At 41.8% G+C, this 13,088-nt stretch overlaps 1 protein-coding gene across 1 annotated transcript in view; it reads right to left on the bottom strand.

Annotated features, from left to right (window-relative positions):
* The window catches only part of LOC147610132 (proline--tRNA ligase, cytoplasmic-like), a 30,012-nt gene extending 21,372 nt beyond the window's left edge, over positions 1-8,640 (bottom strand). The window contains exons 1-3 of the mRNA XM_086786702.1: positions 8,522-8,640; positions 8,320-8,448; positions 8,155-8,231 (exon numbers count right to left, since the gene is read on the bottom strand). Of these exons, the coding sequence (XP_086642828.1) occupies positions 8,155-8,231; positions 8,320-8,446 (204 nt within the window). The 5' untranslated portion in view covers positions 8,447-8,448; positions 8,522-8,640. The remainder of the gene's footprint in view (positions 1-8,154; positions 8,232-8,319; positions 8,449-8,521) is intronic.
* Positions 8,641-13,088: the final 4,448 nt, after the last annotated feature.

Consider the following 13,088-nt stretch of genomic DNA (forward strand, 5'->3'; position numbering starts at 1 on the left):
CCTGTATGTCAGTCTTGCAAACCTGATGCGCTGACAACAGATGAAAACCAAGTGATGGAACATACAACACCTGGGAGGACTGCTTCCCCCCTCTCCCATCAGGAACTATCTCCAACCTGCCCTCACTGTGAACTGGGATAGTGGATGTATCCCCAGTAAGAATGTGACCAGAATACCTGCGTAGAGATCCTGTAAAGCCAAACGGGAAGGAGTCATGTGCCTGGAAGCACCACTATCTAGAATCCACTCCCGAGTATCCGTAGCGAACAGTCCTCCAACCACCTCCCTGCATGAGGAAAATGAAACACCGGTGTCCATAACCTCCATGTGCACAAAAGCTGGAGTCTTCACAGTTGCTGCTGAGGATTCGGCACCCTTCTCGGTGCTCCGCTTGGGACACTGCCTCCAATAGTGGCCTTTCTCGCCACAATCATTACAAGTTCTTTCTGCCTTCAGTTTCTCGCGGTCTGCGTCGGACATCTTCTCAGAAGACTTCTCCGATGAAGCCTTCCCTTTGCCCTTGTTGTTACGGCCTTTCGACCATTGGCCAGTTAGGGCCTCTGAACCTCCGCCCTGTGGAGGATTCGTGAATCTTTCCTCCTGGTCCAAGACCATGGGCACAAGCTCCTCCTATGTGATGGTGCTGAGCCTACCACTGGTAATCAAAGAAGAGTAAAATGCTAGTACTGAGAGGGCAAATGCGACAGCAACGTGATGGCCATATCCTCCGATGATATCTCCTTCCCAACTTGGAGAACTTCCTGCTGAAGAGCTTGTAGCTTGTTGATGTGCTCCCGCATCGTCGACGACTTTGCAGGATTCATCACCCGCATCTGTACTTCCAAGGAGATCCTCTTCATAGGCGATACCCTGTTGTAGAGAGAAGCCAAATGCTGCCATATACCTCTAGGAAAATGAAAGAACGGACCCTGGCATTGACACGATCCCACAAACTGTGCCTGTGCCTCGCGTTCCTTCCGAATCGAGGGTAACTCCCCTTCCTCTAACTCCGGCCGTGGAACCCCAACAACAATGAAATCAGCAAGGTCATAAGACTCCAAAACAGATTCCATCATTACCTTCCATATGCCATAGTTGTTCCTGTCCAACTGACGGTCCACTGGGAATGTGGGGAGTGTCGAGATCTTCACATGCTTCTTAGTCATCTCAAGTAAATCTGCCATTGCGGGGGTGTAACTAAAAAGGGTGGGTGGGTGGGAAAAATGAAGAACTTAAACCTGCATCCAACAAATCAGCCCGCCTTCCTCTGGCTTCTCCTCTTCCCGTACGGTCCAAAACAGTCCACCAATTAGCAACAAAACAGCCCCTCTTGCTCACACAGTTCCCACCCAAGATTTATCAAGAACCTAGAGCTCTGATACCATGTCAGAATATACAACGGAGATGAAGACAAAATCTGAAAACTCAAGAGCAAGTGCACTGCAAAAAAACACAGCAATAGAGAAGGAGAAAGAGAGGCATATAACTCTACTATATACACAAGAAAACCCAGAATACAAAGTGTGGGGGACCATGGGGCCATTTTATATGGCCCCATCAGCCAGTCGGCCTGCTCAAAAGATAGCCGACAGGACCATAAATGTCCACGACCAGGTCAGTCCTCCAATCGGCCAGCACACAGGACAAGTCAGGGACCAGTAGAATCAATTGGCCAGTGTCTGGAGGACCAGCCAAGAGCCGCAGGACAGCCTCCCACACCTGGAAAAAATAGAAAAAAATATGGAGAGTGGGGAAAAATGAGAAAACACCTAAATCGGGCGGGCACACCCACAACAGAGGCCCTGGTGTAAATATACAAACAAGAGATGACTGCTAACACCTTCAAGGTGATTGAAAAAATCAATGAAGTAGCTTATAGCCTTGCTTTACCCAATCATTGGAAGTTTCACAATGCCTTTCATGTGAGTCTTTTGCAGAAGTACGTGGAGCCAGATCCTAAGGAGCCTGTCACAGAAGATCCCCTCGAGAGTGATGAGCTTGAGGAGATCCTCCAGCCAGAGCAGATTGTGCTTCACAAGGAGAGAAGGCTACCAGCAAGAAAGCTTTCCAGGAAATACCTTGTGAAGTTTAAAAATTATTTACCCATTGATGCAAAGTGGGTAGATGAGGATTACTTCGTTGATTACCCACAACTTTTGCAGGCGTATCTTGAGGTCTTTCAGTTGAGGTCAACTCTTTAGAAGCCCAGGGAGATGTCACCATTTGGTCCATCTCCATTTCGGGAGCCACTTCTATGGGACTGACACTCCATAGAGCAGCCAGATTTGTACCATGTTCACATGTGGCCAGGCCAGTGTCCCATGTGAAAGGGTCAGTCATCTTGTGTCACATGGACGGGAACCAGTTTTGTGCCACTCGTGTGTGACCAATATTGTGCCATATGGACGGGAGCCTATTTGCTGCTATCCGTGTATGACCAAGATTGCGTCTTACCCATGGGACTGTCACTCCATGGTAGGACTGATATTTGTGCCGCGCTTTGTCTATGGGATTGTCACTCCATATGAAGGCTCGTGCCACGATTTGTGTTTTGCCTATGGTACTGTCACTCCATAGGAAGACCAGGACTTCACATTTCTTTTGCACTAGTTTTGTGCCCGACAAGAAATTATTGTACAAGTTTCATGAAAGGAAGATTTCGTCCCATTACATGTGCAAATGCATTCATGTTTGCATGCATAAATTTATTTTCGTATAACTTGTTTTCGTGTGTGTGCCTGCTATGACGTGCCAGTACACTGGATGGGGACGTCCCCTAGTGTACTGTGGGTGTGCTATTTGCTGACGAGTTAGTTGGCGTGTGAACGTGGTAAGTATTGCCTTTTTGGCCTTTTTCAAATGTAAAATCTATAAAGTAGTGTAAACCTTAATATTTATAAGGTTGGGTATTCACACGTATTTAAAATTATGACTGGATACCTTTCAATGTGGGTGCCTAAGGATTAACCATTGCTTAAGGCCTAATAATATTTAGACTAAGAATTGCATGGGGAAAAATTCCCTCCAGCACGTGGATGGCTGTATGGGGATAGTTGATGGAAAAAGGATACCCGCCATCACCACATGTCGGCTGCTACTCCTATACCCGCCATCAGACCTGTGGTTGTTGCTGCTCCTGTACCCGCCCTCATACCTGCCGGCTGCTGCTCCTATACCCACCATCAACACCTCTCGGCTGTTGCTGCTCCTGTACCCGCCATCAGGTTTGCCGACTTTACTGCCCCCGCCTCTTCTTCCGACTGTCCTCCTGCTGCTATCTGCACCAACCAGGACCGCATTAAAGGGGACAGTCTCCTCTCCTTAGATCCCAATTTGAATCTCAATCGGATCTCCCATAGGAAGCGGTTACACCTTTGCCTGCAAAAGCTTCTTCATGTGTTCCAATTCTGCCCTCAATGCATCGGGCTCATCCTCATGCATAGACTCTTTTCCACGGGATGGCTGTCCCATCAAAGCACTGTCATAAACCCTCTCGAGGGGCTTGTGCCTTCCCTGCAATGCATCAGAATCTCGAGAGGCACTTGATTGACCTCTTGAATTTGGTACTCCCAAAGGATTGCCTTGGCTGTCTCAAGTGCTTCCGATTTCAAAACACCGTGTCCACCCTTGAGAAAGAGAGACAATCCAGGCTCTGATACCAATGTAACTGCTCCTCACTGGAGACAACCCACAATCGGAAGATGAATACACAAATTTAGATCACTTAACCTTGATAACTAATGAACAACAAAAGCATCTACAAATCTGAAAATGACAATGTTCAATTTGACACCACCACTGGGGCCGGAAAGGGCCGACCCCTCCCTCAATACAATATGTATTTCTTGGAGTATTTAATGAGTACAAATTTCAAGGGATTATAAGCTAGACTCCTCCATACATGGAGTGAATACAAATGTGACATACTATAGATGTTATCGGTGACAAATCCATTTGTAGATGAAGAAGACAGTCTCCCACCTTCATTGGGCTAGGCACCCGCACTACACTGGTCTTCCGAGACCGTGCACCAACAGGCACGCCCGTACTAACACCTAGCAGGATGATTCACCTCGAAGGGAGGAAAACCTGGTTCTCCCAATAAAAGCTTTGCTCCCAAATTCCCCAAGCCCGTTGACCTTCATTGGCTCTCAAAACTTGAGAGCATGGTCAGGGCAAGCTCAAGGAAAGTATAATCTCACATACTCCCGGTGAGAGTGTGATAGCAGTTACTCTACACACAAATCAAGGAAGAAGACAAAAATAATAACAATACTTTATTGTGTCATTCTGCTTGCAGCTCTTACCTCGTGGAAAAGGTAGGTTGTCATGACCGGCAGTTTATGCTTCTTTAAAACACAACCTTCACTCAAGTAGGTACATGCAGAGCCGGTTCACAGCAAGTACATCTGGTGCAACAGATAATATTGTAAGCATAGTAGGTACAATAGAGTTTATTCAGCAAGAGCAGCCCGTACAGTAGACTTTTCAGCAGAGTTTGCAGCAAGTATAGTAGGTACAGAGGGCTGTATGATATAGCTTCCAACAAGTACAATAGGTACATAAGGATTTCCAACAGGTTTTAGGTTCGCTTCAATACATCGTATCCAAGCTAGAGGGAGAAAAAGATAGTACAGTCGGGTACTTCTGTTTCAGCATGCCAAATAGATGGAGTCGGGAGGGCTGTTTTCCATACGCTGATGAGAGAAAGAAAAAGAGTCAGGTTTTTCATACTTCACGCCGACAGTATGGAAAAAGAGAGAGAGATTGGGTAGTCGCGCCCCTTCAGAGAGAGAGAGAGAGAGAGAGAGAGAGAGAGAATCGGGTTGGCAACGTTTCTCCCTCCACGTACTCCATCCCACGTGTTCTCTTTATGGCAAATACATAACTTACTTCAAATGGGTTTATTGTTGCCCAAGGCCAATAACTTTAACAAGTATTAAGTATGAATACATAACTTTATAAATATAAAGGTTAGAATAGCACCATTTAAAATAAATGAATATGCCAAGCTTACCACTTGTTCACACTCAATAAAACATGTCAGAAGATAGGGCAAGCTTCATAGCTCATTGGCAAGCGTCCCCGCTTAGTAAGTGGCACATCATGGCAGGCAGCTACACAAATACCAGTCACGCGAAAACAATTTTAGACATGCAAAAATGGATGCATGTGCACATGTAATGGACAAAATCTCCCTTTCATGAAATTTATACAAAACATTCTTGTCGGGCACAAAACTGGCACGACAGAATGTGAGGACCCTGGCCTTCCTATGGAGTGACAGTCCCATAGGCAAGACGGAGTACAAACACAAGTCCTTCCATGGGGTGACAATCCCATGGACAAGACACCGTCCTAGCCATACACAGGTGGCACGATACAGCTCTCGTCCTTATGACACAATCTTGGTCACACACGGGTGGCACAAGACTGGCTCTCGTCCATGTGACACAAAGTAACTGGCCCCTTTCACATGAGACACCAGCCTCGTCTCATGTGAACATGACACAAATATGGCCGCTCTATGGAGTGAGAATAGGAGAGGCACCAAAAATGAAGATGGACCAAATGGTGACATCTTTCCCGGTACTAAATCTACCCTCGAGTCCCTTATCCGCCTCACAAAGAGCCTACTGCTCTGATACCACGGTGACATGCATGCACATCAAAGTGCTAGGTCAACCAGTAGCTAGATTTGCATAAGTCTTTTCAAGTAATTTAGGTCATGAGTGTTAGTTGTAGACAACCTAAGTCATCATGTGTGTTAGGGTTTGTTACATGCATTAGCGTTATATCCATGTGTTAGTTTTGCATGTAGAGAGTACGCATGCAATTAAAGTCTAGGTCTAGTAGGCAAGTCAGTGTTTGCTCTTAATGGGTTCCACGTACAAGTGATATATGCAAGAACTTGCTATCCAAAAGGAGCAGTACTAGCAACAATGATATTATCCATTTATATTTGTCCTTGTTTATTTAATTTTTCAAAGAGATGTACACAATGCAAGTTTAAACACAAAATAAAGGCTCGAAATTCTAACTTTCCTCAAAAAGTTCTTCGAGACTCTACACCTCTTCTTGAAATCTATATTTTAAGAAAAATATAGATTTTCAATACCTAATAAAATTTGTTCTTCTTGTTTTTTTAAATTTTGCATGGAAATGTACAGAATGCATGTTCAAATACAAAATGAACACCCAAAATTCTAACTTTCCTCAAAGCATTTAACCTCTTCTCAAAACCTATTTTTGGTGGAAAACATGAAAATACATATATTTAAAAAAATAGAGAAAACATAATACAAGTTGAGTTTCATGTCAAGTGCTTAAGAGAAAAATAATATAAATGATTCTCTCTACATGCTATTTCCATACATAGAGTGTAGTACCATTTGTTTTCTCTGTCAAAGCCCTACCCTTCATACATAGTTTCGCGCAACGCTAGGTTTGGCACATTTTCAATGTAGGCCATAACTTCTATATCCGGTGTCCAAACACAACCAATCCACCACTCAAGTCAAAGGAAAATACTATTTGAAAAAGGCTTAAACCTTAAATTGGTTTTTCTTTTTGTAAAATCCATCTCAGAAGTCACTACTATAAGCATATTTCCTTCCTTATTCATTTTCAAAATCAAATACTCTTTTGGTCTTATCATGATTAATCTTTATAAAAGAGTCACATAGAAAAACCAAAAAGTACATTTAATTTACTTGATTAAGACATGTTTCCTTTTTGACACATTCTTTATCTTCTTCAAATATTTATTTCAATCATATTAATTAACTTAGAAAACTCTTCCACTTCCTAGAATATTGATCATAAACTCGACCAACCTCTAAAACATAGCCACTCGAAAAAACCTGCTTGGAGAATTTTTTTCAAACTATGTACACATTCACAGATACATTCCAAACATTGCGGAAAAGGAACACGCAATGTTCAAACCTGCGATAGTGGCAAGTGCACCCATGGTTGAAACTCAGTAGAAGGGAGAGCTTCCCAAGCTGTCACTTAGGAATTTGTTCAAGAAGGGAATGCAAGTTGGTCTTCTAAAACCCAAAGCTGTCCACTGTTTGAGCTGGTATAAAACCAAGAAGAGGTGCTGATGACAAAGTCTACAAAGCCATTGAAAGCGCAAAAGAGTCTCTAAGAACCAGCAAAAGCCCGAGTTGGTGGTGGCAACACCAATGACCCTGAGGGTTCATTCCCAAGAAAGGTGCATGGAGTTCCACGCCCAAGCTTTGTAGCGAAACCATTGTGCCTACAATAAAACCAAACTGGAAGTGGAGCCAAAAAGGTGTGGTCATTACACATAACATGCAATTTTTTTGGTTTGTTTACATCCAATCATTACACCATTAAGAAGATGTGGTCATTACACGTAATATGCACTTGTTTGGTTTGTTTACATCCAATTAAGAAGAAACATGTTCACACATTTATCGCTAACCTTTAAATAAAAGATATTCAAACTAGTCAAACCAACCCCCTCCCCCAAAAGCCTCTCATGGAGGTCTTGCTTATACAACTATTCACAGGTAAATAAAAGAGTTAAATTAAAGAAGAAGGTGTGGTCGTTACACATAACATGCACTTTGTTTGGTTTGTTTACATCCAATCATTAACCATTAAACTGGCATTCTTGAAATTTTCTTAACTGTATACTCACCTTAAAAGAGTAAAAGTATCAAACCTTCTTTGTCTAAAAACATCATTGTGGTGTGACTACTCCATATGAAACTAAGAGCGCAGCAAGGCCTTACCTAGGGAAAGCAATCTAAGGGGTATCTTCCAGGCTAGTCAAACCCGCCCCCTCCCTTGTATGCCTTGTCATGAGTGTCATACCCGAGCAGACACAGATGTGTGAGTCATTAAGCCTATAAAATCCCTCATTCACACGGTTTCCTTAATTTAGTCATTATACTATTCAGCTGCAAGATGTCTGGCAAGTATGGTTTTTTGAATGCAACAGACAGAGATTTCTGCAGATGTGCACACATGTCAACTGTACTGAAATTGGAATAATATTGAGCAAATAAATTCTCAGCATGAAACTATAATGAAATACGTATCGCAAACCCTAATACACAAATCTTCACATCACGCAGAAAAGATGAAGGCTGACCTTCACAAGACACAAAGGAGGCATACCTCTGAATACCAATCACCAAAGTTGTCATTCTTCTTCACTGTCATGCCAAGTTTCGTCTCCTTCTTCACCTCCTTTCCTGCACACAGATGATCTACAAGCCTGTGATTTCTGATAAACAAGAAGCAAAAACTGAGAACACTGAGAAGATCATATAATGCCCTAACCGCTGGTTACAACTTCCTTGTTCTCCTTTGGAGCCTTCTTAGGCTTTTCCTTCTTCTTCGTTTCATCCTTTACGCCGGGGCCATTCGATCCATTCTCCACCTCTTCGCTTCTCACCTCGGAACTCATTTCTGCAGAGAGATCGAATACATGAAGCTAAGCAATCACAGAATGGCACCAAACAGAATCAGTCTGAATTCCTACCCTTCTGCAAACCTCGCTGGCACGATCGACTCCACGAGCAAACTAGTACAAATATTTAGTACTTGGGTAGCGTAGGGACGCCGAAAAGCCTGGACGTAGTGAGCCACGTGGTATTTTTTGATAGGTGAAAGTAAAAGACTAACAAGAAAAAAATACACTAACTAAAACTAGAACTATATATACTAGTAGCGTGAATATATACTAGTATTGGACCCGCGCGTTGCTGCGGCGCGGTAGGTAGAGTTCAATACATTATTTCAAGTGACTTCATATATACATATCTCAAAATAACATCCATGTCTCGTAGATTTATAGCAAAAACAAAAATATCATAGTAATGTAGCATACGAAGATGCAAAAAAGGACCAATATTACATATTCTCAAAATGCACTATAAAATACGTATTCTCAGTCAGTAATGTCAGAATCAACAAATTGAATTCTTCTCTTGTGAGAAGGATCATTCATTTGTCTCCTCACAATACGCTCTCTATTGTAAAGCGGTGATCCATCCCGCACATGCTCTACTATCGATGAATACAAAGGACCTGCACAAACGAAACAACGATAAATTAAATCTCAAAAGGACCTGCACATAACGACACATCGATAAATAAAATCTCAAAAGGACCTACACATAACGACACATCGATAAATAAAATCTTATAATAGAAAAACATAATCAAAATTACCTCGTACAATAGAACATCGAGTGGATGGAACATGAGGAGCTCTAATATAAAACCCATAACGAATACCAATGGTCATGATGGATGTAAGAAACAACCAGTCATCGGGTACTGAATACCCCTCAAATGATGCAAAGCATCTGTCCATCTCTCTCCAAAACAAAGACACCCCACTCCTCATCAGGAACACCGATCCCGTACATCTCGATGCCTTCGTCGACAACTCTTACCACCATAAACGTATCAATGTCATGCAATATCCTAAAATCAAAGCATAACAAATAGGTTATACAATTATTTATATATAGGTTCAAAAAATATTTATACAATGCCTAACAATTACACTTATACTTACCCATCCCTATAAGCATCAATCATAATCCCTGCTACGTGACCTGTAATAGGAGCTGACCATAGCGGTGGCTCTGTATAGATAGACATCAGTATAGAATGTCATGTTCCATACTTTGTAATCAAGAAAAGTTATGCAAATATAGAGAATAACTCACCTACTATCCTTGACAAAGGCATGTCCAATGTAAAGGTAATCTTAGACATGTCTGTCAAAACATAAACAATAAAAATAGGTACTTTTACCATGGACAAATATGTATAAAAAAAGAAATCATAACAAAATTAATCAAATTGCAGAACTTAAATAAGAAACCTGACTTGTCACTCTGAAGTCATCAAGATCTCCTTATAAACAATATTGTTTGTTGTAGGTGTATAATTTTGAAGATCATCAAATGAACACTCCACATTAGCGTTATCCTCAAGTAACACCTTCACAGCATGGTGCTCGTGACAACGCAACATACAATTGCCCATGAGTAAACACTGGAGTCACCAAATACAACCCCAAGACATTTAGGGTTTGGCCTTGTGATTTGTTTATTGACATGCCAAATGCCAGCCGCACGGGAAACTGTCTCCGCCTCATGGTGAATGGTAGTTAGGCCTCGCTGCATATAAAGGTAATCCGTGGAAGAAATACTCTTTCACCAACTTTAGTACCAGTGATGATTTAAGTCTCCAAGACTTTAGAGTGAAAGGCCTTACATATCATCCGTGTACCATTACAGAGTCCACGTCTTGGATCCAAGTTACGAAGCAAAATAACAGGAGCTTCTAACTTTAAAACCAAGCAGTGAGGTGGATATCCGCCTCGAAGGTCGATTGTGTTCAAAAATTCTGTGGAATATAGGAATGAACTTTCATCATTTTCAGGAATTGAATCTGCACTGAAATATTGCTTAGGCTCACCAGGCATCCAAAGCTGTCTTATTCACAATATCCACTTGACTATTTATTGGAGCAAGAATAGCACGCTCACTAAAGTATGAAGCATATGTCGTAGTGATAGCCAATTCAGAGTATACCCAATGTACCAAGTCTTTAAGAGTCGATCTTTGCAAGACCATATTACTTGGTAGTGTCACCATCGTATTATCATCGCTACAATCCACTCCATTCCCAATATTCATGACCCACTGTTTAAACTCATTGCATCCATTAGTATTGCTTGATTGAATACGCATATTTCCAGTTAACTTTAGAACTTTGATAGAGTTCCATAGAAAGGAACGACACAATGCTGCATTAACAATATCCTCACATCTTCCCTTCATAATAACAGGCAAGATTTGTCTAAAATCTCCCCCCATTAATACAACCTTTCCACCAAATGGCTTATCTGAGAATAATACATCTTGTAAGCTCCTATCCAATGCTTCAAAAGCATAACGATGAATCATTGTAGCCTCATCCCAAATAATGAGCTTACAAACTCTCAAAACCTCAGCAAGTTGTCCATGTACAGGGATTTTGCAAGTTGAAGAATTGTTTAGCTCCAGAGGTATCTTGAATTTAGAATGTGCAGTACGTCCATTCGCCAAGAGTAGAGAAGCAATACCTGACGATGCAGTGGCCAAAGCAACATACCCTTGTCCACGTACTCGCGCAAGCAAGCAATTATACAAATAGGTCTTGCCCGATCCCCCCGGACCATCTAGGAAAAAAATGTCACCTGCATCTGTCGCAATTGCATGCATTACAGCATCAAAAGCAACACGCTGGCTATCTGTTAATGTTGACTCCATAGCACTTGACAGGTTAGATTGTTCGACAGTATCAAAAGATCTCTCTTCCAAAAGCAATCTATTTTCACCCAAGACTTCCAAATCAATTATGTTTAGTTCAGGCATTGCACAAAGAATTTCTTCTAAATGTAGTAGTGCATGAGTTTCAGCTAATTGTTCAATACCAATAAACTGACCCCTGCTTCTCGATAACTGGTATAGAAAATCTTCTATCATTTCTTCTCGAAATCTCTTCCACAATATTCCTGGACAGGAAGGCTCACAAAATAGCAATATAGTACCAAAAAGACATCTCAACTGCAAGGCATTTTGCATGGATGATGCTTCCTCCATACATGCAACCCATTCAAAATCATCTTCCAGTATCCCTCTGGCAATGCAAGCTGCCTTGAAAGAAGGATAGATGTGACCATTGACCGAACGCAAATCTTCAAATGACTTAGATCCTTTACATATTGTAAGAAGTAGGCGAACATAGTATGCCTCACCTGCCAACAAAGGAGCTACAAAGTACATGCGCCCTATAGTGTTTCCAATCTTTCTTTTGGTCCATTTCTTCAACCTGGAGTTCCAAACCCATTGTTGAGGGAAATCACTATACAATGTATTGTTTGCTTCAGGATGTTGTTGATTACAGGTAAACCATTCAGTCATAGTAGTCTTGCCTACATTTTCCCTCTGAAAAACATCTGCAATATTATCATCATCTCTGAAGATAACATTATGACCCCCATCTAAGTGTACCTGCAACCGTTGCACATCAGGCTTCTCATTGTGTAAATCATACTCAAAGAGTCTCCAACCTTCCTCTGATGCAGAGACGTAACGTGTATCCAAATACCTCTGAATCTCATCAACTACGCAAGCAGCATTAACATCCCCACCTTGTACAATGCTAAATCTTATTGTTGCTCTGTCATGCCCCTTGTATATGTACTTGTAAAGATATTTCACTGCTGCTATTGTTGAGCATATTTCCACATTTACATGAGCATTATATGTGACTGAAAGATAAGGGTTATATGGCACAACCCATCTATTATCAACATTATACTTTTTCAATGCCACAGTTCTTCCATCATTTCGACGCATATACACGGGGTAACCACTCTCATCCACAGTAGTCTCTTGTGCAAAAGCTCGTGGATAGTTCCTTGTGCATTTCCCTTTATCCATACAAATTGCACTTGGATTGAATGGCCCACAGGGCCCATGGATATTGCAATGCAACACGACATCATGCAGAGTAGGAAACATTTGCTTGTCAGGCAATTCGGCACATACTAATCTGTCATAGTCTTGGACAGTCTTAGGTTTATGGGCACTATCCAAGATCAATAACGTGTGTGAATGAGGCAATCCTCTTTTTTGGAACTCAATGACACTCACATATCCAATCACCTTACCAAAGAGCTCCGTCTTCACGATATTTTTCATCATATCTGAATGTTTTTGGTGAAATACTCTAGTAGTCAAATCAGGCCGGTCGCATGCACTTTGCCCCGGGAGTAAAGTATCTAATACCTTTGGCCACTTTGGGTTACAGGTGAAAGTAATGAATAAATCGGGCTTGCCCTTTGAACGAACAATTGCCATGGCATCCTGATAAAGTTGATACATTTGTCGTGGCCCACCAGTAAAACTGGAAGGTAACACTATTCTGCTTCCCACTATCCTTCCTGCAATACCACTCCACTTCCTTCTACATGAAGCATGTCTGCTAAACCACTATAAACCTCTGAACGCAAACTTTCTTGATTATGGCGTAGCCAAGAT

Source organism: Cibotium barometz, chromosome 50 (genome assembly GCF_041138505.1).
Source record: "Cibotium barometz isolate CiBa-2024 chromosome 50, ASM4113850v1, whole genome shotgun sequence".
NCBI lineage: Eukaryota > Viridiplantae > Streptophyta > Polypodiopsida > Cyatheales > Cibotiaceae > Cibotium > Cibotium barometz.